Source organism: Syngnathoides biaculeatus, chromosome 7 (genome assembly GCF_019802595.1).
Source record: "Syngnathoides biaculeatus isolate LvHL_M chromosome 7, ASM1980259v1, whole genome shotgun sequence".
NCBI lineage: Eukaryota > Metazoa > Chordata > Actinopteri > Syngnathiformes > Syngnathidae > Syngnathoides > Syngnathoides biaculeatus.
The window spans coordinates 17,209,605-17,232,730 of NC_084646.1; the positions used below are offsets into that span (position 1 = coordinate 17,209,605).

Below are 23,126 nucleotides of genomic sequence, written 5' to 3' on the forward strand. Positions count from 1 at the left end.
GAAATACAAAGGTTGAAGCTGACAATTTACGTTTGAACCAGGGGTGTCAAAAGCGGGCCAGATTGTAGTTCTGGTTTCCCTCGGTGGGCCGTTGCGATCATACATCAATTTATGAACTAGTTTTGGAATCAGAAATCAAGGGTATTTTTTTTTTCAACTATTCATGTTTAACGCTAAAAATGCTTGTAATATCCTAACTTTACCATTTATGATATGTGACAATTTGAATTTTTGGACCCGATTTTTGTAATAATCATGGAAATTGACAATGTAGGCTTGGCTTTGCGGGCCACATAAAATTAAGTGGTGGGCTGGATCTGGCCCCCGGGCCTTGAGTTTGACACCGGTGGTTTAAACCTTTTTATTGCAGCGCGCACAGCTATCGAAACATTTCACTTGAGTCAAGGTTCAAAGTAATAGTCGTGAAAACACTTAACAGCCTAGATATGAATACAAATCGCTGATAGTGAAAGTTTGTGTTGGAGCTGCGGGCTGCCTGAGCCTTAGTGGAAGTTAAGCGCTTACCCTCCTGCTGCATCTCCTCTGCTTTATTTGCTCCATATGGTGTTTGACATGGTACCCGGGGAGGGGAGGGAAGGTGGATGTGGGCGGAGGGAAAGCCTAGTATTTTGTCCGTCCTGAAATTTGATTCACAAGTTTAGGATCCTGGAAGACAAAAAGAAAAGTCAGAGGGGGAGGGAAAAACTGGGTTTCATCTTCGACCCACCAGAGACGTAAACCCAACATCACGGGCAAGTAAGTTCTTTGATCCAACTTTTGTGTGTCGTTGACTAATAGGATCAGTGTGGCCGAAGTCATGTTTTATATGTCTCCTGTTGTTGCTGTACAGGCGCAAAAACAAAAGAGCGCAGAGCTCGTGACTTTTCATTGCGGTTTATTATGACGTTGCGCTTCGCGCACGATGGGCCACTTTTTGTCTTTTTGATTCACTTCGAGACCCAGACATCTTGATGCCACAATTCGATTTGAATTGAGCAACAGAGCACGAAAAAGTTCCTTCACCGCCCCCTTCCCCCGAAGCGCGAGAAAAGGCGCACTATTCGACCGTACGCGCATTTTTAGACCGCTGCTGAGCAACCACCACTTGCGCTTACGTTGTTTTTGATAATCCACTCATCGCGATATGGGCAAGCCATCGTGTGTTTAGGGTGGGGGATGTACTAAAACCCAGCTCCTCAGTGCAGTTGTTTGCGAGCCGCACGTGTCGTCGAAAGTCAGCGTGAGGGATCTTGAACCCAAGGTTGTTTTTTGTGGCGTTCAAGTCCCCAAGTAAAAATGTCTCACAGTTCAGACATGGCCTCGCTAAATCTGACCTATAAATAATTACGTTTGGGTTGTCATTGTTTTTCGATAATTTTATATTATTTGAAGAGTCAAAGTGCAGAGTATTATTGTTTTGTGTGAATGTGTGTGTACTTGTGTGAAATGCGTAAAAGGGTTTTTGTTCTGTTTCGATTGGAAAAATTGGGGAAGTTGTGACTTTAAAGTCGTTTAAAGACGTCTTTGAAGCCATTTGTTCGCAAAGGCAGACGATGATTTTGTTCACAAAACACTCGTCCAATTTTTTCATCTCAATTATGATATTAACTGAAATACCAAGTAACGTATTTTATTTTTGTGAGTAAAGATAAGGGGGGGGGGGGACACTGCACATCCACTTGAGTGATGTTCATTTCTGCGATCTTAAAACTCGTTTCGAAGCTTTCCTCGCCTTGTCTATGGTTGTTTCCGGCTTTTATCATATATGATTTCATTATGAAGAACGACAAAGTCACAAGTGACGCAGCACAAGCGTTAAAGGAGATGACGTCACGAGCACTAAAATGCGTCGTGCAAGTCGCGGTGATTTTTTTTTTTTTTTGTGTGTGCAACTCAAACCTAACAAGTCTTCTTCCATAGTAGTTTCGCAGGCTTTGGATATCCACCACCGAACGATACAAATCTGCGAGTAGGTGTGACTGTTGTCGAAACGAGGTGTTGTTTGAATGTATTATTTCTAAAGTAAACAAGTCTCGAATTGTGGCAGTCAGAGGAGTACGCTCATGCAGTCCTGATCTCACTGCATTAACCTCTTTCTCATTTCTCGAGTTACCAAATGTTTTATTTTTTGTGTGATTGATGTTTTGATTAATGTGTTATTTATAGTCAGGTGCCAGGCCGTGTGACTATGAGCAGCACATCTGGGCTTCAGGCCAGCGACGGGCAGAACGCGAAAGAGCTCGACAGCATGAAGGAATCCATCAGCGACATCATCAACCAGCTCCAGGACATCGACCCCGCCAGGCTCTCCTTCTCCCCGTTCCTGGACCTGGACACTCAGATCTGCATGGCGCCCGTGTCAGACAGCCCAGAGTCCTCCGTGGAGGAGCTCCACTCGGCCTCCCGCTCGGCCTCCGGCTCTCAGCGCTCCCTGGAGCCTCCAGAGGAGCCACAGAGTGAGTTTTCGCAGCTACTTTTTGGGGGACTGAAGTAAAAAACAACAACAACAAAAAGGTGAAAGGTCATCTCCAGGTAAAGTTGAGTCCAACCTTGATCTAAACGGGTTTAGAACAAATTTAAAACTTATTAGGGGGGCAAAAAAAATTGTTTACTTAGATGTAATTGCAAGAATTAGATTTTAATCCACTACCATGCAGTGTCAATTTAGATAATTTTTTTTAAAAAAGTATCACCTCTGCTGCACCGAGAACTTCTGTCCATAAAAGTTATGAAGAGAATCGGTGACAAAGAGATGTACTGGGGTAGTCTAGATACATGGGGTATGTGTGGCCAGGGGAGGATAATGTAATAGTGCCAAGAATGGAACAATAAACTGACCCAATAAAACTGTGCACTAAATTAGCTTTTTAAATGCAAATTCTTGTTCTACTTTTGAGGAAGATTACTCAAATTCACTCTGCGCTAGGAGGAAACATGATGCATTTTTTGGACAATTTTAACCAGTTCAAAGGAGTCTGAAACACATCTGTGACACTCTTTCATCAAAATACTCCAAGTGTTGATAATTGTAGTACATTTTTTACACCTTATTTCTGTTCTTGCTGAAGTTAACCAGTTTAACGGGACATCCCTGTCTCATGCAGGCAAACGGTCAGATACCTCGTCCCATATACTTCCGGACCAATGCAGAGTCCCGCCTTTTATGACAACCAGCGGCGTAGCCTGGGCAATTTGTTTAGAAAACTAGATCAGCTTTCTCTTTTGGAAGCAGAGCCAGCAGTAGAATAAATAGCAGAAGCCCGTCAAGAAATTAAAAAACATTTTTATCCGTGGAAGCAGCAGTTAATACTGAGTGCGCTGCATGCCTGAACACATCACCAAACACAAACCCCCAACCGGCATAAAGGTGAAAACCATGCCATCCAGCTATTGACCCAAATTTAACATCCGTAACGCCGCTCCACAAAATTTTTTGAGTAGTTTTTGTGCAATCCTTCTGTTGCATCTCTAAAGTTTAGTGTCAGAAGACTCCTTAATAAATGTCTCTGATTTTCCAAAGCAAATGCTTAAAACAACACTTTTGGGGGAATGTTGATGGCAAATTCCATAATGGGAAACAAACTAACAATTACAGAATATTGCAGTATCCACAACTGATTTGTTAATGTTCTGGGAATTGATGGGATGTGTCGGCCCAGATCGTTTTGGGGTCCAGGCAGCATTTTTCACCTTTAAGGTAATCTGGTCCTCAGCGCTACATTTCAGTAGATGTTGCGCGTGTGACGGGTCTTGGTCCTGCCTTAAAACGTCCCTCTGTTTTGAACAGACTCGGCCTCCTGCCTCCAGCCGCCTGAAGGTGGCCGCCATGAGGAACAAACGAGAGCTGGCCACACTGAGGAGGGAGAGCTGGATCGAACTCTTTCCACTCCGATCACCACAGAGCACAATTTGGCCGCCGCCACGGAAAACTGCCTCAGCACTCCAGCCCTGATGTCTCAGGGAGACATCCCAAACGGCACAGACAGAGTGAAACGGAGTCCACAATCCACTCATCCGGACTGCACCGTGGATGAGGTTCGACCCCTGATTGGTCCGCCGCCAGACAGCGTGGAGCTGACTGTGTGGAGCCCAGAAGGCCTGCGGGACACTCACGAGGGCTCCCCTGAGACGTCTGCCAGCGGTCGGCGTTGCTGCTGCTGCTGCTGCTGCGCGTGTAAATGCTGCCAGAGCGGCAGAGTCCCCGCATTCCTCTCGGTGCTGGCCTCTTTTGTGTGTGCATCTGCCATTATGTACGTACTCTATTCCTACGTCCACATTAAACCTCCCGACTGCCCCGACGTAACCAGCCGGATCGTCTTCACCCTCTGCTGCTGCGTGGCGGCGGCGCTCCCCATCCTACTTGGTAGGCATCGTTCTCAACAGAACAGATTAGAAAGGATCCTGTTTGTCTGGCCGCCTCGGCCTGGAATGTTTGGACGTCTCCCGTCCCCTTTAATTTGGTGCGAGCTCAACCTCAACACTGCAGACGTCTGCTGGTGCTTCCAGGGGAGGAGTGTTGTTTCCTCTCCTTTGGCACATGTATTTATTTTTTAAATACAATAACATACTACAACCTTTGACTCAGAAAATGGCATTCACACTAACATTGAAAGAAAAAAAAATCTGCCAGTTACATTAAAACATTTAAATGCAGTGAAGTATGGTTGTAAAACAACATACTACATGTATGAATGCCTTTAGAATGACTCTGCAGAGATTAACTCATGTAAAACCTGGAAATGCCAAGTTGGCATTTATCTGAGTTGAGTGGTTGGGTGGCAGCCACAAAGAGAAATGGTACAGTATATGAATATAATTAGCACAAATACATCACACTGTTGGCAATTTCAAATCCTAGAGATCGACTGAGGTCTAATTGTTAAAAATGTGTGATCCAGTCTTGACATACATCTTCAAGTACGGTATTGCCATAACATTGAAAAGGGGAATTAGTGTTTCTGTTCCTGTTCCGTGAGCCATATTGGCTTCCAAGCGGTTCTAATTGCATGACTTTTTAAATTTCATTTCATTTTCATACACTGTGGCTCAAAATAGTTCATTTGCCGTCCATAACCTTATCAGGACCATCATAATGCGAGGACCCCATGTCATAAAATTCTAGATGCTAGCAGAGCTGAGTCTTCTTCACCAGGGTTGTCACGGTCACATATTTTTTAAATCAAATGTTCAATGGATTATTACATCAATTAATTGGATCATCTGATAACTGTTTATTTGATATTGTTTCATGATGATACAAAACCAAAACAAAATAATTAAGCATTATCACCTGAGAGGAAGTGATGTAATACTGGCCTGTGGGGTTTTTTTTTTGTTAAACTGAACTACTTTTTGGGTGGTAATTAATACAAAAAATGGTTACCACAAGTATGCTAAACATTTCTGAGGTTGCTTCATGTTCAACTAAATCGTTAATTACAGATGATTCATACGGCCATCACACAGTGGCATTCAAAGAACGTTAGAACACACAAATTAATTCATTACAAGGCAGAAGAGATTCTGGACAGCAGCTGATGTTTTTCTCCCCCCCCCCCAATTCCAGCGATGGTCCTCGGTGCAGTTTGCCGCTTCTGCAGCGGCTCCTTCAGTTTGCAGGAGTCGCCCCCCAGACGACACACAATTCAGCAGATGTTCGTCACTTCATCCGTGGAGTTGTTAATCCTCTACGTCCTCAACCTCGTCGTCATGGCGGCCTTAATTCCTGAACAGGACCTCAAGGCAGTAATGATACTGGTCTTCATGTTCATTCTGGGGAGGTAAGGCCTAGCTGTGTCACTCTCAAAAGTACCACACGAAAGATATGGAAGGCTTTGACTCAGTTCTGTGATCCAGATTACAGCACCTTGTTTTGACCAGGTAATAAACATAAATACAAATAAACATGCATCACTTTTCTGGGCTAAACATCTAGAGTTTCTTTCCATTTCTATGTGTTGGCTCAGTAAAGATTAGGAAACACTCGATTAGGTGATAACATTTACTTATGCCTGTGAGGTTATTGTTGGCTTTTACACAGCATCAATTCTTTCTAAAATATCCACATTTTTTTTTTTTTTTTTTTGCAAGCAGTGGTGGTTAAGATCTGTGCGCGCCGGGACCAGAGTAGGTCTATTTTAAACTTGAACCAACCGCAATGAAAATGTCATCAAGAAAGCCAAAGCCGAGAAGCTGATTCAGATTCGTACACAACAAAAGCGTAGTAGCCAAAACCGACGTTAACCTCACAATCCAAGTGGTGCATGAATCCTGACTGTAATGCTGCAACTTCTGTTTTGTTGCCTCCATTTTCATTTTGTGCCTTGTTGTTCTCCCCCACAAGACTGGTTTACTGGGCCAGCCTGAACGCGTGCAGCTCCTGGCGAGGCTTCGGTTCCGGCCTGACCATCTTCCCGCTGATCGCCATGGTGGCATACAACGTGTTCCTCGTGTACAAAGAGACACTCTTTCCCTCGGAGGATGTCGTCTTGAACCCTTAAATGCATCAATGACTGGACACTTTTCCATGAAGTGGGTCAAAAATTACCTGTATCAGAATCGAGGAATAATCATTTGTATTATATATTAGGCGTTACATTTTGGTCCACGCAAGTTTGTTTTTATGTTTGGAAAGTTTTGTAACAAAGTCTGTAGAATCCTGCTGAATAAGATTTTCACGCAGAAGGCCGACTCAGTCCAATCCTGTCACTGACCCGTTAAATTCTGATCTTTTTTTTTTTTTTTTTATTCACAAAGATATTGCGAGAAAATGACCTCATCAGCCATTTTTGCCCCACTTGTGCATCGAGGGTAAATCAAGTCACCCCATTTTCCTGGATGGGGTGGAGTGGGGGGAGACATCACAGAGGCCGAGAGGCAAAGCAGACGTGCTGGCCACAGACTTCCCGAACTCTTAGATGATGTGTGCGCTCTCCCTTCATGAGGAAAATCTTTTCAGATCTAAATCATTACTGTGGTCTGCAGTCCGGCGAAGTTGCCACGATAACCTTTGGAGTCCTTGATGGCTTCACTTTTGATTTCAGTCCTCCTAGACTGGACTTTATTGTTTATTATTTGAAACTCAAGAGGTCTTTTCTTGTGTGTGTGTGTGTGTGGGGGGGGGGGGGGGCTTTGAACCATGCCCAAGTCCTCCTACATGTGTCCTTTCAAGCTATGCCAGCATAATATATTTCATGTCTCGTCTCATGTGGCTTAAAACCAAAAAGGAAAGAACAACATCACTTCCAATTCTTAAGCTCTTAAGTGTACAAAAGTTCATATAAAGGCAGAATAAAATCCCCTTGTAGAAATAGCACTGGTTGCTCTGGCATAGTTAGGGAGCAATTCTAGAAAGAATAAAAAAATGTGTGTGTAGCGTTGGAGGTGTCACGAAGTGTGCTCCGAGTTGCCCTCCGTTTGCCTTCAACTGGTGTTCTTGCTGCTGCTCCTGCTGCTGTTTCTCTCTTTGTATGTGCCGCCTGTAAAGAGGCCAGAAAATGGAAAACCAGCAGAAAACCAATAAAAATGAATTGCAAACATTTGGAGGGGGGCTCAGGAATCAAATTAAATTTGTGCGCTCTTCCCGGCTCAGTGAAGAATGTTAACATGTTTGAATTATGTTGCATAATGTTGGCCTGTAAAACCCAGTATCAAAACTATTATGCACATTTCCCCTCGATCTATTTGTTCCTGTAACTATACTGTTGTGGACGACTGTTCATAGAAACATGAGAGAATGTTTTCACTAGTTTGAAATCTTGCAGCTTGCTCTCATAATATCCATTTTGTCATTATCGTCGTCATCCAAGCAGGTCATGTGACATGGTCAATTAAATATGTATAGTAGTTGATAGTCGCGTTCAAAGGATACTATTAAATGTGTTGGAGGGGAGTCTTTAAAATATGAGTATTGGTTTTGTTTATTTCTCTGAATTTTTACAGTGTGTCATGTTATAAACAAACGTTGTGCAGTGGGTGACTGGTTAGTTCATTCACCTAACAGTTCTGAGGTCATGGGTTTGAATTGTGAGGCTGAGCAACCTCAAATTGTTAAATTTTTTAGATGGCTAACTTATTTTTTTTAATGTATGTCTATGAAACATGTTCCTAATTCATAGTACTGTACTGTATTCACTATGGCGGGACGGTGGAGCAGCTGGAAAGCGTTGGCCTCAGTTCTGAGGTCCCGGGTTCAATCCCGGACCCGCCTGTTTGGAGTTTGCATGTTCTGCCTGTGTCTGTGTGGGTTTTCTCTCCAGTTTCCTCCCACATCCCCCCTCCCAAAAAAAAAACACCCATGCAACATTAAAACTAAATTGCCCCCAAGTGTGATTGTGAGTGCAAATGGTTGTTTGTGTCTATATGCCCTGCGATTGGCTTGCAACCAGATCAGGGTGTACCCTGCCTCGTGCACGTTAACAGCTGGGATACGTTTCGGCACTCCCGTGACCCTTGTGAGGATAAGCGCCCAAGAAAATGGATCGATTGGTGGATGTATTCACTATATTATGGCTGAGATTGGGTTGCTCTGGATTGTAACAGTAGCGCCCCCTACCTGCACAATCACGTCAACACCCGCAAAAGTAATTGTGACGTAACCACATTTCCAAAGATGGCGGCGTCGGTGGGTACGTAATGTTTTGAGAGATATTGTATGTATTCGTTAACCGTATTTAGTAATTTAGCTATGGTTTTGAAACTGTTTAAAATGTTGTGCACCAAATGTCAAAGTGTTATCTTTAGACTGGCTTAATACAGAATGCAGAGCAGGAAGTTTTCAGCTGATACGTACGCTGACCTTGCTGCGTTAGCTTGTCGGCTAACAAGTCAGCTAAGCACATCGCATCGGCACCTTGAACCCAAGCTCCTTATTATCATCGATTATCTAAATTTACATTTATTTCTTTGCGTATTTGCAACCTTACCATTCTCTAAAGCTACAGGTTAATTTAAAAGGAATGACACCACTCGAAGAGTAATTATTAAGCGATTTATAAGAGCAAAACAAAATCTAAAATGCTCATTTCATTTTATTTATTTATTTTGCAGTGCCTCGCCTGGCCATTTGTGGCAATTTTTGTGCAAGGTAAGTGCTAAAACGAACATTTTTGTATGGTGTTTTGTAACATGACGTAACGTGACGTTCTTTTAGTGACAAGTTTTTACGCAGTATAATAACCGCTTGAATGTCATGTAAGCAAAGTGATTGAGAAAACAGGGTAAATGACTTGAATGATGAATTTTAGCCGTCTTTGTCGCTCTATTTCGGTTTTGAAGAATTATTCGTAAAGATGATGTTAAATGAGGTCAATTGAAAACTAGTTTAAAGAAGGCAAGAGTATGGGCTGTAACTTGTATTTGGTAAACTGAATCAAAAATAGATTTGGTTGAAATTCAGACATAGTTCATGATAATCATTGAGGGATTGGCTCATAAATTCTGTAGCCGGCAATAGTTTAAATCCCGTGACTTTTATCCAGCTAAATGTAGCCTGAGTGATAGGATTCTCCCTTTAAATGTAAATGAGTATTTTATTTATTTTTATTTTTGGGTGAATGATTTGACTATTTTCTGTCTGTTAGATGGTCTATATCCCTGTGATCTAACTAAATCACTTTCGCTTGATGTTTCAGTTGTCCAGATTAGTGGTACAAACTTGCTTTTTTTGGATTGTGAATTGGAGAACACTTTGTAGAAAGATTATTTTTTGCGAATCAGTGAATTAATGTATCTTAGACCCATTACACACATCAAATTAATGGGCCTGTTTTTGTCTTGGTTTTGCTCCTTCCCGACTTAGTTGGTCAAAAGACATAATTTAAAATTGTATAAAATAATCCTATAAGATTGTCTTTAGCTCTAATGTGTGTTAAAAGTGGATTTGTCTCAATTTTAGGGCCCGAGTCTTAAATAATGAACGTGTTCCATATTTACGATAAAAACTGTGTGTGGGTAACATCGCATTCTCCTGAGCTCACCAAGAATTGTGACGTGGAACTGATGGTAGCCAATCAAAGCACCACCCAAAAATGATAACCATGGAAACCATAAAAGAAAAAAATACCTTGGCTGATGCTATTTTATAAAGAAAAGTGGGTTACCCAAAAAGCCCACCATTGTTTCCTCAACCATTTTTTGAGCACATTGCTGTTTTACAAGGGTCTCGGCTCCGGCCACCTTTGCAAACATTGGCATGCCGCCGCTAGTGTCTCTTTCGGTTTCATGAGATCATGCAAGATCTCGGCCGTGCAACAGAATCCCTGTACGTGGTGTGCTATGTTGAGATCCTCGCAGCACACCGTGCACATGACTACCAAAACTGTTGAATGCCTGATGTATTTATTTATTCATTTATTTATTTAACATCTGTAGCAGATAAAAACATTATAAATAAAATCAAAACTTTTTTAAGAGTTCCAAAATCTTTGTGTACCAGGCCTTCGTCATTGAGCCACTGCCAGTGCAATAGGTTCACGCCACCCCGTAACACAGCAACGTCTGACCCCACTGACAAAATTTGATGTCAATAAAAATTAAAAAACACCGTTACCGGGCCCACCTGAGGAATTGACACAGGAAAATGTCTGATATGTCCATTATGCCATGCATTTTAACAACATGTTCAGAAGCATAATTCTCAAGCCCATAAGAAAACACTCAATAAAAATGTCCATGGAATGCTATCTGTGGGCTCTTGATTCCAGGAAATGAGTGCCCCAGGTCCTCATGTATTTGGATGAGTTTGCTACAAATCTTTTTAAAACAGTTAAACTTAGTGGATATATGAAACCAGACACAACATTTTGTTTAAAACCAAATTTTATGACATCCAGAGCATGAAAGCTGCAGCATGACTGAGATTCCATTCTATTATGATTTTAATGACTATGTTCGACCCGCTCTGTTCCACAGACCCATTTCGTCAGTGGTTTTCCAGCAGAAGTGTCTGCACAGCACCACTAAAAGCGAGAACAACTCAAGGTGAGGTTCTAGAGTTTTTGATCAAACGAAGGCGAAAAATGTCCTGGAGCGCTATATCTCATTGGCTAGGTCGCCATCTAGCACTTGAAAGTTTTCTTGCTGTTCCTCTAACAAGATATCCTGGCCCACTTACAGTGTGATTCCAGTCCGAGAGAAGAGCACGGCGGTTGCGGCTGCCAAGCCATCGTCCGTCGCCAGCAGCAAGGGCGAGTATGTCATCACCAAACTGGATGACCTAATTAACTGGGCGCGCAGGGTGAGTAGACAGTCTTTTGTCTTTTTTCGTGGTCGAAATTCCACTTAAATTCCAATTTGGCATGTTGTTCAATAAAGCAGTAATTCTGGCCAGAACACATCCACTATATTTAAAGAAGCAGCATTTTGTGACTGGGATTTGTTTACAAGCTACAATATTACCGTAATTCCCGGCCTACAGTGCGCACATGGTTATAAGCCTCACGCAGTACATTTGTAAAGGAAATACCATTTGGTACACGCATACGCCGCAGCTGTGTAAATGCTGCAAGCGCCCACATTGAAACCGACATTGACAGACATGACAGAGAGTTTAACACAAGGGCCTCCGCACGCGCTAACGCTCGTGCCGTGCTAACAGGGCCGGTTAAAAAAACAGTGGGCGTTAGGAAAAAATGCACAAATTAGCCGCATCCCCCCATAAACCGCAGGGTTGAAAGAAGTCGCATCTTATAGGCGGGAAATTACGGTAATTACAAATCCACATGATCTAATGATGTTCTTTTTTGATTGACACTGCCAAACAGGTGGTATTCAGCTTAATAATAATGATGATGGTGCATGTTTATCTGCTACTTTAAAACAGATCGTATCATACGTACCTCATATTGTCCGCTCAAAAATGTTATCGCCCTTATAATTTGCCATGTCATATGTACTTCATTCATGCAATAACAGTACTGTTTTTATAGTTGCACAATACACCCTGAACTGGTCGCCAGCCAATCGTAGGGCACATAGAAACAAACAACCATTCACATTCACTTAATAATTTCGATTCCTCAATCAACCTGCTTCCCAGGTTTTTGCGATATTCGAGGAAACCGGAAACTCAGAAATTATGCAGATTTATTCAAAACCGAATACTAATTCCAACCCCATTTCCGTATTTATGTAGCATTCAATTTCAATTGAACATTCTCTGAAAACTCACATTTTACCATCTCCAAGAAAGATGGTGGAATGTGGTTTTCGTTATCTGAAAGCTCAAATAATCAAAAAATAAAATAATCTACATCAAATATGTACCGTCCATGTAATCATAAAATAGCTGTGAGGAATTTGTTCGATTATTTTTTTTATACTTAAAAAAAATCCATATAGTTTTATAATTGTGCTTTATTGAGAGGCACCTGTGCATTACAGTCGCCATCACCGACCCCTTAGAGCCGCTGTGTTAACCCCCGCAGAGCTCTCTGTGGCCTATGACCTTCGGCTTGGCGTGCTGTGCGGTGGAGATGATGCATATGGCGGCGCCCCGTTACGACATGGACCGCTTCGGCGTGGTGTTCAGAGCCAGTCCCCGACAGGCGGATGTCATGATTGTGGCTGGGACGCTGACCAACAAAATGGCTCCAGCTTTGAGAAAGGTGAGGCGGGAAGTAGTGGAAGTGTAATCGTCTGCTACAAAGTCTGTATTGCATTTTATAGTCCAGACAAAGATCTTAAATGCCAACAGCAAAAAATCAAGCAAGTCAAGTCGAGGGAAGTCATTACTTGTTTTAAGCAAGTTGTAAGTCAAGTCATACAACTAATCATGTTTTGCTGCTTGTGCATTCTGCGGATGGCCTTTTATTTTATGTGCTCAAGTGCATGGGAGAAAAAAAGGAAAAAAATAATTTTGCATGCCTATGAACCAAAACGAAAGGTTCGGACAATTATCATAAATTACCTTACCTTACATTACCTAGGTGTGCGAAAACATTCACAAACATTTTTTGTATTTATTTTAATTATCCCATACTAGGCTATGAAACGTAATATTTGACAATCGAGCTAAACTATTAAATTAGCGTACCTTTCAATTTGAGTTATGTATTGATGGATGAAGTTCAAGGTTGTTGCCTTTAATGCATGAGTTGCAAGCCATGCAGATTGACGGCAACTTTTTGCAGATTTCATTGACAACATAATCCTTAAATCCAAATTGTATTATCTTTGTAGCTCCTTCCATTATTGTTCACGTAGGTGGCTATGTCAAACTGGCAAATGGGCCACAATGCAGACTGTGTGGCCAGGCGAGTGCGAATGACTCCGCAGAACATTTCTTTAAAATAAATAAACTTGTAGTTAAAATTCAGCTCTTCAACTAAACGAGATGACTTGTCAAGCCATGAAGTCCAAGTCAAGTCCCTTGGCTGCCAAGTCTTTCTGATGCATTTGGCAAATAAGTCGCTGGTCAAAAACCTGCCAAGTCCAGTTAACTCAACTAACAGTTAACTGTCTGTCCCACCATAGTGATGGTAAGCGACTTGTGTAGCCACAACTGCCCTGGGGCAGTCTGACGGAAGCACAGCTGCCATTCTGTGCCTACGGCCCCTCTGACCACCACCAAACGGCGTTGTTTTGTACAGGTACAGGATGACAATATCCGCGCCGGCGGGGATAGGAACCAGATACCCTTCGGTTACAAGGTGTACTCTTATCCTCTGCCACCAGGCGACCTGTTTTCTGCAGGGTAGTGCGACCCATGCAAACAAACTTGGCAACAAAATGAGACTTTAGAGATTTATTAAATCGGGCTTATGTGTAATTTTCACAAAATTTCACTTTTCCCAGGTGTCTTCATAATATAGTCTTCTTTGACAATCTTCGGCCAAAGTACACTAAAGATAAAGAATTAAAATGAACTTATATCGACCTGTCAGACGGATGGTCAACTCATAGCATTTACGGGGTTGGCTCTGTCTCTTACAAATGCCAGGGACGACTTTCGTTACCACGACGACCGGGTGAGCGCAAGGGCATGCGACCAAGCGGCGACTCAGTATTCAGTGACTTCTGACGAGTCTTGCAACTTTTCATTCCGTGATGACCAACATAAATGTCAACATTTTCTGGTATTTTTGGAGACTACTCGAAAACCAAGACTTTCCAGAGAAACAAATGTTCTCCCTTTTGCATCTAGATTTCACACATGTTGGCGTTTTCCCACAAAGCCAAACAGGCAAATTCAAACAGCAGCTCGCTCACAGACCTGTTTTCTGACATTGACATATAAAGAATTTACTGGTTGTTAAATTTCACTGTGATTTTGTCTCCCTTGCCTCTCGCCTCTTGCCAAAAGTCAGCTAGGATTCGGCTCCAGCTCACCAGTAGTATAGAAAATGGATAAATCTTTAATTTCCCACTTGAAAGGTGTGCAAACACTCCAGAGAAGCACATATTTGCATTAAAAAAAAAAAAAAATCAGTATGATGCAGACATTGTCTATCTGTTTCTAATTTATTTATTTATTCAATACACATTTTACATAGATCATACAATAAAACACAAACCCAATGGCCAAATAAGTATAGTGATGCCTCGGTTCTCGACCACAATCTGTTTCAGAAAACGGTTCGAGAAGTGATTTGTTTGAAAACCGAATCGATGTTTCCCATTACAATCAATGGAAAAAGAAATGATGCGTTCCGTGCCGAAAAAATTAGGATTTTCAAAGCATTTTATTGTAGCGGTTCCTGATAATAAACTGCATAGTAGAAATACAAGTATAGTTTAAATACTTGATATAATAAAATGATTTAAGAAATATTTTTTGCTTAAAATGTATGCTTTAGTAGTAGAGTATGCTAGGCTGGTAGTGCATTGCCATATCTGTAGCAATTCGGCCCCCAGCCTTGTAAACTTTTTTTTTTTTAATTAACAAAAGTGCAGAATAACTTTAAACAAGCAAATTGCCTTCTTTGGAGCCATGATTGGGGGTACGGTAGTCCCCGATAAGAAGAAAAACAACAGTCACTACCGGGACATACCTGTGTACAGAGGCTGCCTTATACAGAATAACAAAAGTCCGCTGGTTGCGGGGCACGCGTTATGTCGTTTCCTTTTTTTTTTTTTTTCGGGGACGTTCGAAGGGACAATAAATACGCGTCGTGGGTGGCTCAGCTGCTTGCGCCGCGCGTATTATGAGTTTTTCTGGGATTTTTCGGCGGCGTGGGAATTCACAACAAACCGCGTCATGGGTCAGCTGGTCTGGCTGCGCGCATTATGTTATTTCCGGGTTTTGTCAAGGGCGTTCGAGTGCCAATTTTCGTTTAAAAACAGAAGCAAAAAAATCTCAATTTTCGTTCGAGAACCGATTTGTTTGAAAATGGGGACATTCGAAAACTGAGGCTTTACTGTACCATGAAAAATATCTGGTAGCACAACCTCTTTTCAAGGAATGCAGTAAAGTGCAAAGAATTAACATAAATACAAGACAGTTGTAACAAGTACCATTCAAGTTATGCTTGCAATGTATCCAGTAAAGATATTACAAAGCAGAAGAAATAACAGGATTCCCCCAGTAACTTCTGAGTAAAGATGATAAAACAAACAAAAGAAGATTGTCATATGTGCGCTATTTATCAATATGTTGCCACATCTTTACAAACAAACAGTCCATAATTCATTGAACATTATTTTTTGCCAACAGGTGTACGACCAGATGCCTGAGCCGAGATACGTCATTTCCATGGGGAGGTAAGCACAATCTTCAAAATAGTAAACCACTTCATGCAAATGCAGCCTCCATCACTGATGTGTCTTCTTCAATGGCCTTTGCTACTTTTTGCTTTTAATTCATTTTGGGTGTAAAGTGAATGTTTTATCAACTTCTTTCAAATAAACGTTTGACCCATGATTTTTCTAACTTTGCTCATCCAGCTGTGCTAATGGAGGAGGCTATTATCACTACTCTTACGCCGTCGTCAGAGGCTGTGACCGAATTGTACCAGTGGACATTTATGTTCCAGGTAAACTATTTGCACTTATACATGTAAATAATGCTTAAATATATACAAACGTGCGTTACAATACAAGTTGAATTTGATCCATGTCCACACTTTTAACAGCTACTCCCTAACAATGAGAAATATTTTTGCGTTTTTTTTTTTTAACAAAGAAAAGTAGCATTACTGTATTCCAAAATGCAAAACTGAATTTAAAGATAAAAGAAAAACCTTAAATGAGCGTGGATGTCACAAAGAATACTTAGCGAACACAAGAAATCTGAAAACTTACTTTGTAAACTTATATGGAGTACGAATAATGGTGAGGTCATTCATCGAGTGAAATGTTGATTGTCCCCCATTCTCCTGCGTGCAGGGTGTCCCCCCACCGCAGAAGCACTCCTCTACGGAACATTACAGTTGCAGAAGAAGATCAAACGGGAGAAGAAGTTGGCAATCTGGTATCGGAAGTGAATGGACATATAGCTGTAGATATGTATGTGTGTATGTATACCTGGGATTCAAGTATTGAGGCTTTGCACTGCCTCAATGTAGAGCGGCAGAAAATCTGAATAAAATCAATATTATTTAAAATGAGCTGTACTGCTGCTTCATTTTAAACACACTGCAATTATCCATTTTTCTTTTCTTTTTTTTAATGGAATCAACCATCTTGTCTGCAGTCTAGCGTTGTAACATGAAAAAAAATCTGTGCGTAAAATCTCAAACTCAGTCGTGTAAAACTAAATATCGAGTTTTAGATTGTTCGCGTTCTTTACAGTAATATCCACCAGGTGGCGCCAAATCCGAACGTCAAAGCAGACTAAAAGTAGGTAAGAATAAAAGCAAAAACCTGTCGTGTGTTGTTTCACTCAGCTTTTTTTTGTGAGTTGATGTATTTTTGTTTCAATTTGAAATTTCATGACTGTTTGGGGAATTCAACATAAATCCAACGGATCTCTGACTGTTGGGTGGTGCTTTAATTTGTGTATTGTCGTATCACTAGAAAATTACACTACTATTAGACAGTTCTGGGAAAAAAATGAATTCTGAAAAAAATGATTGACAAAGTACATATCCATCTGAGATGACACCCTTTAGCAACCCCTAACGGAACAAGCTGAAAGAAATACATACATACATACATACATGTATATATTTGAATAAATTAACAAACAAGCCTCAAAACCTTTGTTGATTTTTAGATTTAAATTTTTCCAGAGCTGCATTTGCTGCCATTTGACAAACCAGTATTTGCCTTACTTACAGCAAGTGATACACATTTATGTTCCACCAGTCCAGGTTACTATAGCAACCAGAGTGCACGAATTTCTACTTGAGCTATTGTCATCATGCTACCCTGTGCCGGAGCATACAGACACTTTCCAAATTAGAATATCAGGGAAACGTTCAGATTCCATAAAACTTTCTTTCAGCTTGTCCCGTTAGGGGTTGCCACAGCGTGTCATCTCAGATGAACGCTCATATCTGTTTGGCACAGTTTTTACGCCGGATGGCCTTCCTGACGCACCCCCTCTCGGGGAGTGGAGGCCCCAGTGTGACGAACTCACGACCCCTGGTTTACCAAACCACTCTAACCACTGAGCTCTGGGCCAAAAGTTCAATTTCCATGATTCCATTCAAAAAATTACATTTTCGTTGATCTCAATCATCACAATTTCTCTTGAAATTGTTTATGGATCCTGAAGCTATAATCTATGAAAGTTTTACTTTTGGAAATGGATTTATGAAAATAAATACTTTTCATGATGCAGTATTGCAATTTTTTGGAAAGGGTCTGCACCCCAACTCCTAAAATATGCAAGTCATGTGACACCTGTACACGAATCTGGGATCTGATGGCTACTATTACTTCCCCACTTGACTTCTGTCCATCTAATGACAAATTTCACGTGGGTTCACCATATTCACCTTCTTTTGACTTGCACTATCTTTAGTCAAAAATGCATACACTACCTACTTTTGTAGCATCCCATTAGGCTAAAGAAACATTTCTCAACATCTCACCATTAAACAGCTTTTGTTGACTGTGCACGTGCTTACATACAATCAAGTGCCCATTAAATTTGCCAAATAAAGTGGCAAGAATGTAGTGTGGAAGCTTTCCAGCAATCCTCATTTGACATCTTAGCATAAATTGAGAAAACCAATAACCCACAGGCATGGGTGGTATGGGCTTGATTTTATTGATAGGAAGCAAAAAAGGAAGGGACAAGGAGAAGGCACACAATGGTGGTGGTGGTGGAAGGGGGGGGAGTGTTTTGCACTTTACTCTTTGACAATGGTGGGGGTAATCATCTTATGGAAGGAATAATATTTGCACTCAGTAGGTGGTACAATGTCCATAGTGGTGGTGCTTATCTTCTCCTTCGTGAAGCCGGCTTCAAGCAGGTGAGGTACCTGGCTCTCCTGAAATCATTAACAGTGGCTCAATAAGGTGCTGTGGCGCTCTTATCATTAACCTTGAACTTATTGCAGCGTGTTACAGAGCTTTGCTCAAAACGCACGGCTGATATGATGTGGTCTGAACTTCACAAACCCGTAATGAAAGCGCAACTTTTAAAGAACTAGGTGGCTAAAATATTCAGTCTGAAGAACTCAGTCATTGAGAATTGCAAGGACAACTGATTGATAGTCCCGACCGTCATGAAAAGTGAATATTTACCCTTCTGTCTACTGTCGATTTCAATGGTAAGGGTCTTAGTTCAGCTGACAAGTCCTTTAAAAACCCAATGAGAACTGAACTTTGTCTTGCTTTTGCCATAAAGATACTGAAATTGCACTGTGTGTGTGTCTAAACTACACGAAGCATGTAAATCTTTGTGGTTTTAAGTCCATCTTCACTTATGGATACAAAGGTGATACAACAAAATCTACCCCCCCCCCCCCCTTCATTCCACTCTTGTAACACCAAAGTTATAATTTTCGGCTGACCAATCAGTAAAAAGGACTATGTTAAGCTCTAGCTCATAATATTGGGTAAAAAAATGACATTGCGAGTTCATTTTTGCAATATATACAGTACTGCATATAATACAGGGTCAATGTTCTATGGAAACTATTTTAAAGTTACTTCATTGCTCCAAAAATGAACTAGTTTGGTTCATAAATCAACACTTTGACCTTAATCCTGTGGTCCAAATATGAACAAATTTATAGTTGTTTAACTTTGCACTACTCGGAGCTCTAGCTGACTATACGGTCTCTCTGTCCATTTTCTGAGCTGCTTATCCTCACAAGGGTCACGGGAGTGCTGGCGCCCATTCCAGCCATCATCGGGCAGGCGGTGGGGCATACCCTGGTTGCCAGCCAATCACAGGGCACATAGTGACAAACAACAGTCGCACTCACAATTCACAGCTAAGGGCAATTTAGAGCCTCTAATGCATGTTTTTGGGATGTGGGCGCGAACAGGAGAGCCTGGATAGAACTAGTAATAAAGTTTTACAATTATGTACAGTGTTATAAAATGACATCCATTCAATTCATGCAGTGTCCCTGAATGTACCCCGCACACTCTTGCAGCTGCAATAATTTTATTCTGAAGTGCAAAATAGGAATTCAATCGTTTGAGAATGTCCAAACAGGTCCCTCTGCTGGTCACTTCTAATGACAGTTAATTCACCGTATATTATATATGTATATGTATATATATGTATATATATATATATATATATGTATATTACAGTACACAAACATCCTAGCAGACCTTGCGGTGTGACTATTGCGCACACGTATATCGGGATGACGATGCTTGAACAAAATATTGCGCAACCCTATCACGCTCCACCATGCACGTGAATCAAACCACACTTCTGCAGCTGTTACTCCAAAAAGCTTGCTGACAACGTGTTATACTATAGCAACCAAACCTAACTGTGTGGTCGATGCTATAAAGCTAGCTTGTGGTTGTCTTCACTAAGATAGATTGGGTTTTGGACGTTTAGTGCAACATTTGCTGATGAAAGAAACTGACCTGAAACATGGTGTCAATATTGTCGTATTTTCCCTTGAGCAGCTCGCCCCAGGAGGTCAGGTTGCAGTATGTTAGGACGCCACCGGGCTTGAGCATTCGGTGAGCGTGAGCCTGCACACGTGTAGACAAATCACACCTTCGCATGTAGCGGCGTATGATGTCATTTGCCAATCAAGTTTTTCATTTAGGACCAATCACCAACCAAGCTGGGATTGCAACCCTAAATCATGTACCAACCTTGATAAAGTCAAACTGGTGAGTGTGCCAGGTGTCCTCAGACAGAGGGTATGTGTCATACAGGATACCTGGAAGAGAGACGTAATCCTAGTAAGAACTCTGCAGCCATCTGTGCTGCTTCACTTCAATTCAATTCAACAATTTCTTTGTATCTGTTGTGATTTAATACCGTCAAAGTGGTTATCTGGGAGGGTGGGTGCAACTTCCTCCCAGAGACCCTTGAGGGGGACGACCTTCAGTGACAAAAAAAAGTTACTTTACGGGTCAGCACAAGCGCAGTTAGGCGACTAAGCCAAACTCCGAAAATCCCACGAACCTTGTGCGGTTGAGACTTGGCCCAGTTCTCCAGTCGGGCAAAGACGCCATCGTTGCACTCGATGATCCAGTGTTCCTTGATGGGGAAAGACTCCACTTTGGTGGCAGCAATGGCCATGCCAAAACCGATCTCCAGAACCCGACCTCCTAAGTCACAAAACAACCAGAAAAAACATACAATCTTAACCACTGAGGCCAGAGGAGAGGTTTAGTAGCTTTATTCTAACTTCCAAATTGGCCAAAATTAATCAAATAAAAATGGGCTGGTCCCACTGATGGTTTAGTAGTACACACGCCTGTCTTTGGTGCAGGCTGCATGTGCTCGATTCCCGGTCGGTGCCGGTGTCAATATCCCCCCTGTGACTGACTGGTGACCAGTTCAGGGTGTAGTCTGCCTTTCGCCTGAAGCTAGCTGGGATAGGCTCCGGCCTTGTGAGGATAAGCGACTTGGATAATGACATGACAAAATGGGCTGATGGGTGTTGAAGTGATTTAAAAAAAAAAAAAAAAAAGGTTTTGCGTTTTCCCATTCAAGGAACACCAGTTGGTTGGGTGTGTGACGAAAGCTTTCAGGGTTCCAAGAATATAAATTAGATGAGAATAGAGACTTGAGATTTTTCGATGCTGGGTTCCGCTGGATTTGTGGGCCTTCAGTTACTTTAAACCATTAGGCCTTCTATTAGCATTTTTAATGTGCCTTTTGCAAAAATAATAGCACATTCATTTAGGTAACAGGTGTTAAACTCAAGGCCCGGGGGCCACATCCGGCCCACCGCATGATTTTATGTGGCCTGCGGAGGCAAATCATGTGTATGAACTTCCATGATTCATTGTTCAAATCTGTACCAAAATTTCAAATTCTATAAATGATAACGTTGAGATGTTACAACAACAATAGTTGGAAAACCCCAATAACCTTGATTTCACGTGTAAATATGCTGAGGCGGTTAAAGATATTTATCGTTTCACAGCCCTAATGGCCCTTTGAGGGAAACCGCAAGTACATTGTGGCCTGCGACAAAAATGAGTTTGACACCCCTCATTTAGGTGATCAGACCTAAAACGATACAAATACTGTTATACATATGTTATGTATTGTGTGAATGAAGCATTTTGTAACCATGTTCTTTTCATGCATTTTCTCTTTCCTATTTTGGTTTTTGACTGATTCAATGTGAAAGCTTTAAGAACAAAACAATACCCGCAGACGGGCACTTAGTACCTGAAAGATAAATCATCGGACTGTGACAGCAAGTGAAGCAAATTAATTCACATGCTTGAAATCCACCAATGACGAGAAAGTTGCAGCACTGACAGTGGAGTGAGTGTGTGTCTATTTTAGCGCAAAGCAAAGATAAATGAGCTTCCCCCACCCCCCACCAACCCCCCTGAGATCTTGGCCAATTTCCATGACAGCTGCTGGACTACACTTCCCCTCGCGCACACACACACACACACACACACACACACACACACACACACACACACACACACACACACACACACACACAAATGTATACTCCAAAGTTGATCAAAAAGGAAGAAATTGCATGGCCAAATGTACCTTTATGGAGCACCCTACAACGCTAAAACTACAGGAGGAAATTTAAAAAAAAGTCTTTATGGTATTTTTATTTATTTCACGATTTGATAAATATGACATGAAATAATAATTGCAAAACGCTTCAAGCAGTAACAGGTTAAAGTTCAACGGTATTAATATTAAACGTGTGCTACTTTAGACCAGGTACTGTGCATACAATAGTTGCGAATGAAAGCCATGCAAACAACAGGTTGTCCGTTAATGGAAGCACGACCAAAGAATGTACAGTACAGTACTGGACCTTTGGAGGCAGCCACCGTTGCCAGGGAGTGCATGTACGGCGTCTCCCAGCGCTCCATCACGGGTTTGCCCATAATCTCCAGGTGGGTGTCGGCTTCGTTGTAGCCGGCGTCGGCGTCGTGCCACGACCTCTTGCAGTCCTCTCCCTTGGAGAAAATGGGGCGATCAGCGGAGGCGGTGGTGCTCATCTTTTGTTTTGTTTCCTGCAGATGGCTGGGCCGGACTCTGGGTTCGCAGCGAAAGGGGGGCAGAAAGTTGAGAGGCCCGGTTTATATCGGGATGAGGAGTTGCTGACGATGCGGGGTCAAAGGCGCAAGGCGAGGAACGGTGGTCACTCGGTTCACAGATTGTCTCTATAGTAGGACGCGTCACTCTGGTGAGTGAGTTCCAAACGTGAAGCCTCAGCTAAACGCCACTCACAAAGAGGAAATCATGAAGAGAAACACCTTATTTATGGAGTACGAACTTTGTGCACTATGGATTAACTGAACTAGTTATTTCTAACACGTGAAAAAAAATAGGTTAAAAATACACAATGTATACTGCATGTCCCGTAGGCACTGATGGTGCAGTGCAGGGATGTCAAACTCATTACGGTACCAACCAATGGCGAAAGCCGTCTTCAAAATAAAAGCCTAAAAAAATAATCACCCTACAAGGAAGTCAATGCTTTGAATTAAAATAATTATGGTAAATAAACATGGAGTTTGCATGTTCTCCACGTGCCTTCGTGGGTTTCCTCCGGGCACTCCGGTTTCCTCCCACATTCAAAAAACATGCAACATAA

At 41.8% G+C, this 23,126-nt stretch overlaps 3 protein-coding genes across 7 annotated transcripts; 2 read left to right on the forward strand and 1 right to left on the reverse strand.

The window, feature by feature from the left end:
* The first annotated feature begins 606 nt into the window (after window positions 1-606).
* Window positions 607-7,544, forward strand: LOC133503589 (uncharacterized). Of its 5 annotated transcripts, none has more exons than XM_061825328.1 (5): window positions 607-756; window positions 2,167-2,456; window positions 3,788-4,363; window positions 5,567-5,780; window positions 6,344-7,544. In XM_061825328.1, the coding sequence occupies exons 2-5, from the start codon at window positions 2,189-2,191 to the stop codon at window positions 6,498-6,500; spliced, it is 1,215 nt and encodes a 404-aa protein (XP_061681312.1). In that variant the 5' UTR covers window positions 607-756; window positions 2,167-2,188; the 3' UTR covers window positions 6,501-7,544. The 5 variants fall into 5 exon arrangements, with proteins under 5 accessions (XP_061681312.1, XP_061681313.1, XP_061681314.1 ...); XM_061825329.1 differs by lacking the exon at window positions 607-756 and adding an exon at window positions 1,124-1,261; XM_061825330.1 differs by lacking the exon at window positions 607-756 and adding an exon at window positions 1,387-1,973.
* Window positions 7,545-8,533: 989 nt separating this feature from the next.
* On the forward strand, window positions 8,534-16,544 carry ndufs7 (NADH:ubiquinone oxidoreductase core subunit S7). Its single transcript, XM_061825889.1, has 8 exons — window positions 8,534-8,627; window positions 9,049-9,085; window positions 10,912-10,980; window positions 11,116-11,236; window positions 12,426-12,605; window positions 15,653-15,699; window positions 15,883-15,971; window positions 16,324-16,544. The coding sequence occupies exons 1-8, from the start codon at window positions 8,612-8,614 to the stop codon at window positions 16,419-16,421; spliced, it is 657 nt and encodes a 218-aa protein (XP_061681873.1). The 5' UTR covers window positions 8,534-8,611; the 3' UTR covers window positions 16,422-16,544.
* A 125-nt stretch (window positions 16,545-16,669) lies between these two features.
* Window positions 16,670-22,725, reverse strand: gamt (guanidinoacetate N-methyltransferase). Its single transcript, XM_061825888.1, has 6 exons — window positions 22,341-22,725; window positions 20,498-20,643; window positions 20,351-20,414; window positions 20,182-20,249; window positions 19,945-20,055; window positions 16,670-18,377 (listed from the first exon to the last, which is right to left on the reverse strand). Exons 1-6 carry the CDS (start codon window positions 22,525-22,527, stop codon window positions 18,237-18,239), a joined length of 717 nt encoding a protein of 238 aa, XP_061681872.1. The 5' UTR covers window positions 22,528-22,725; the 3' UTR covers window positions 16,670-18,236.
* Between the last annotated feature and the right edge of the window lie 401 nt (window positions 22,726-23,126).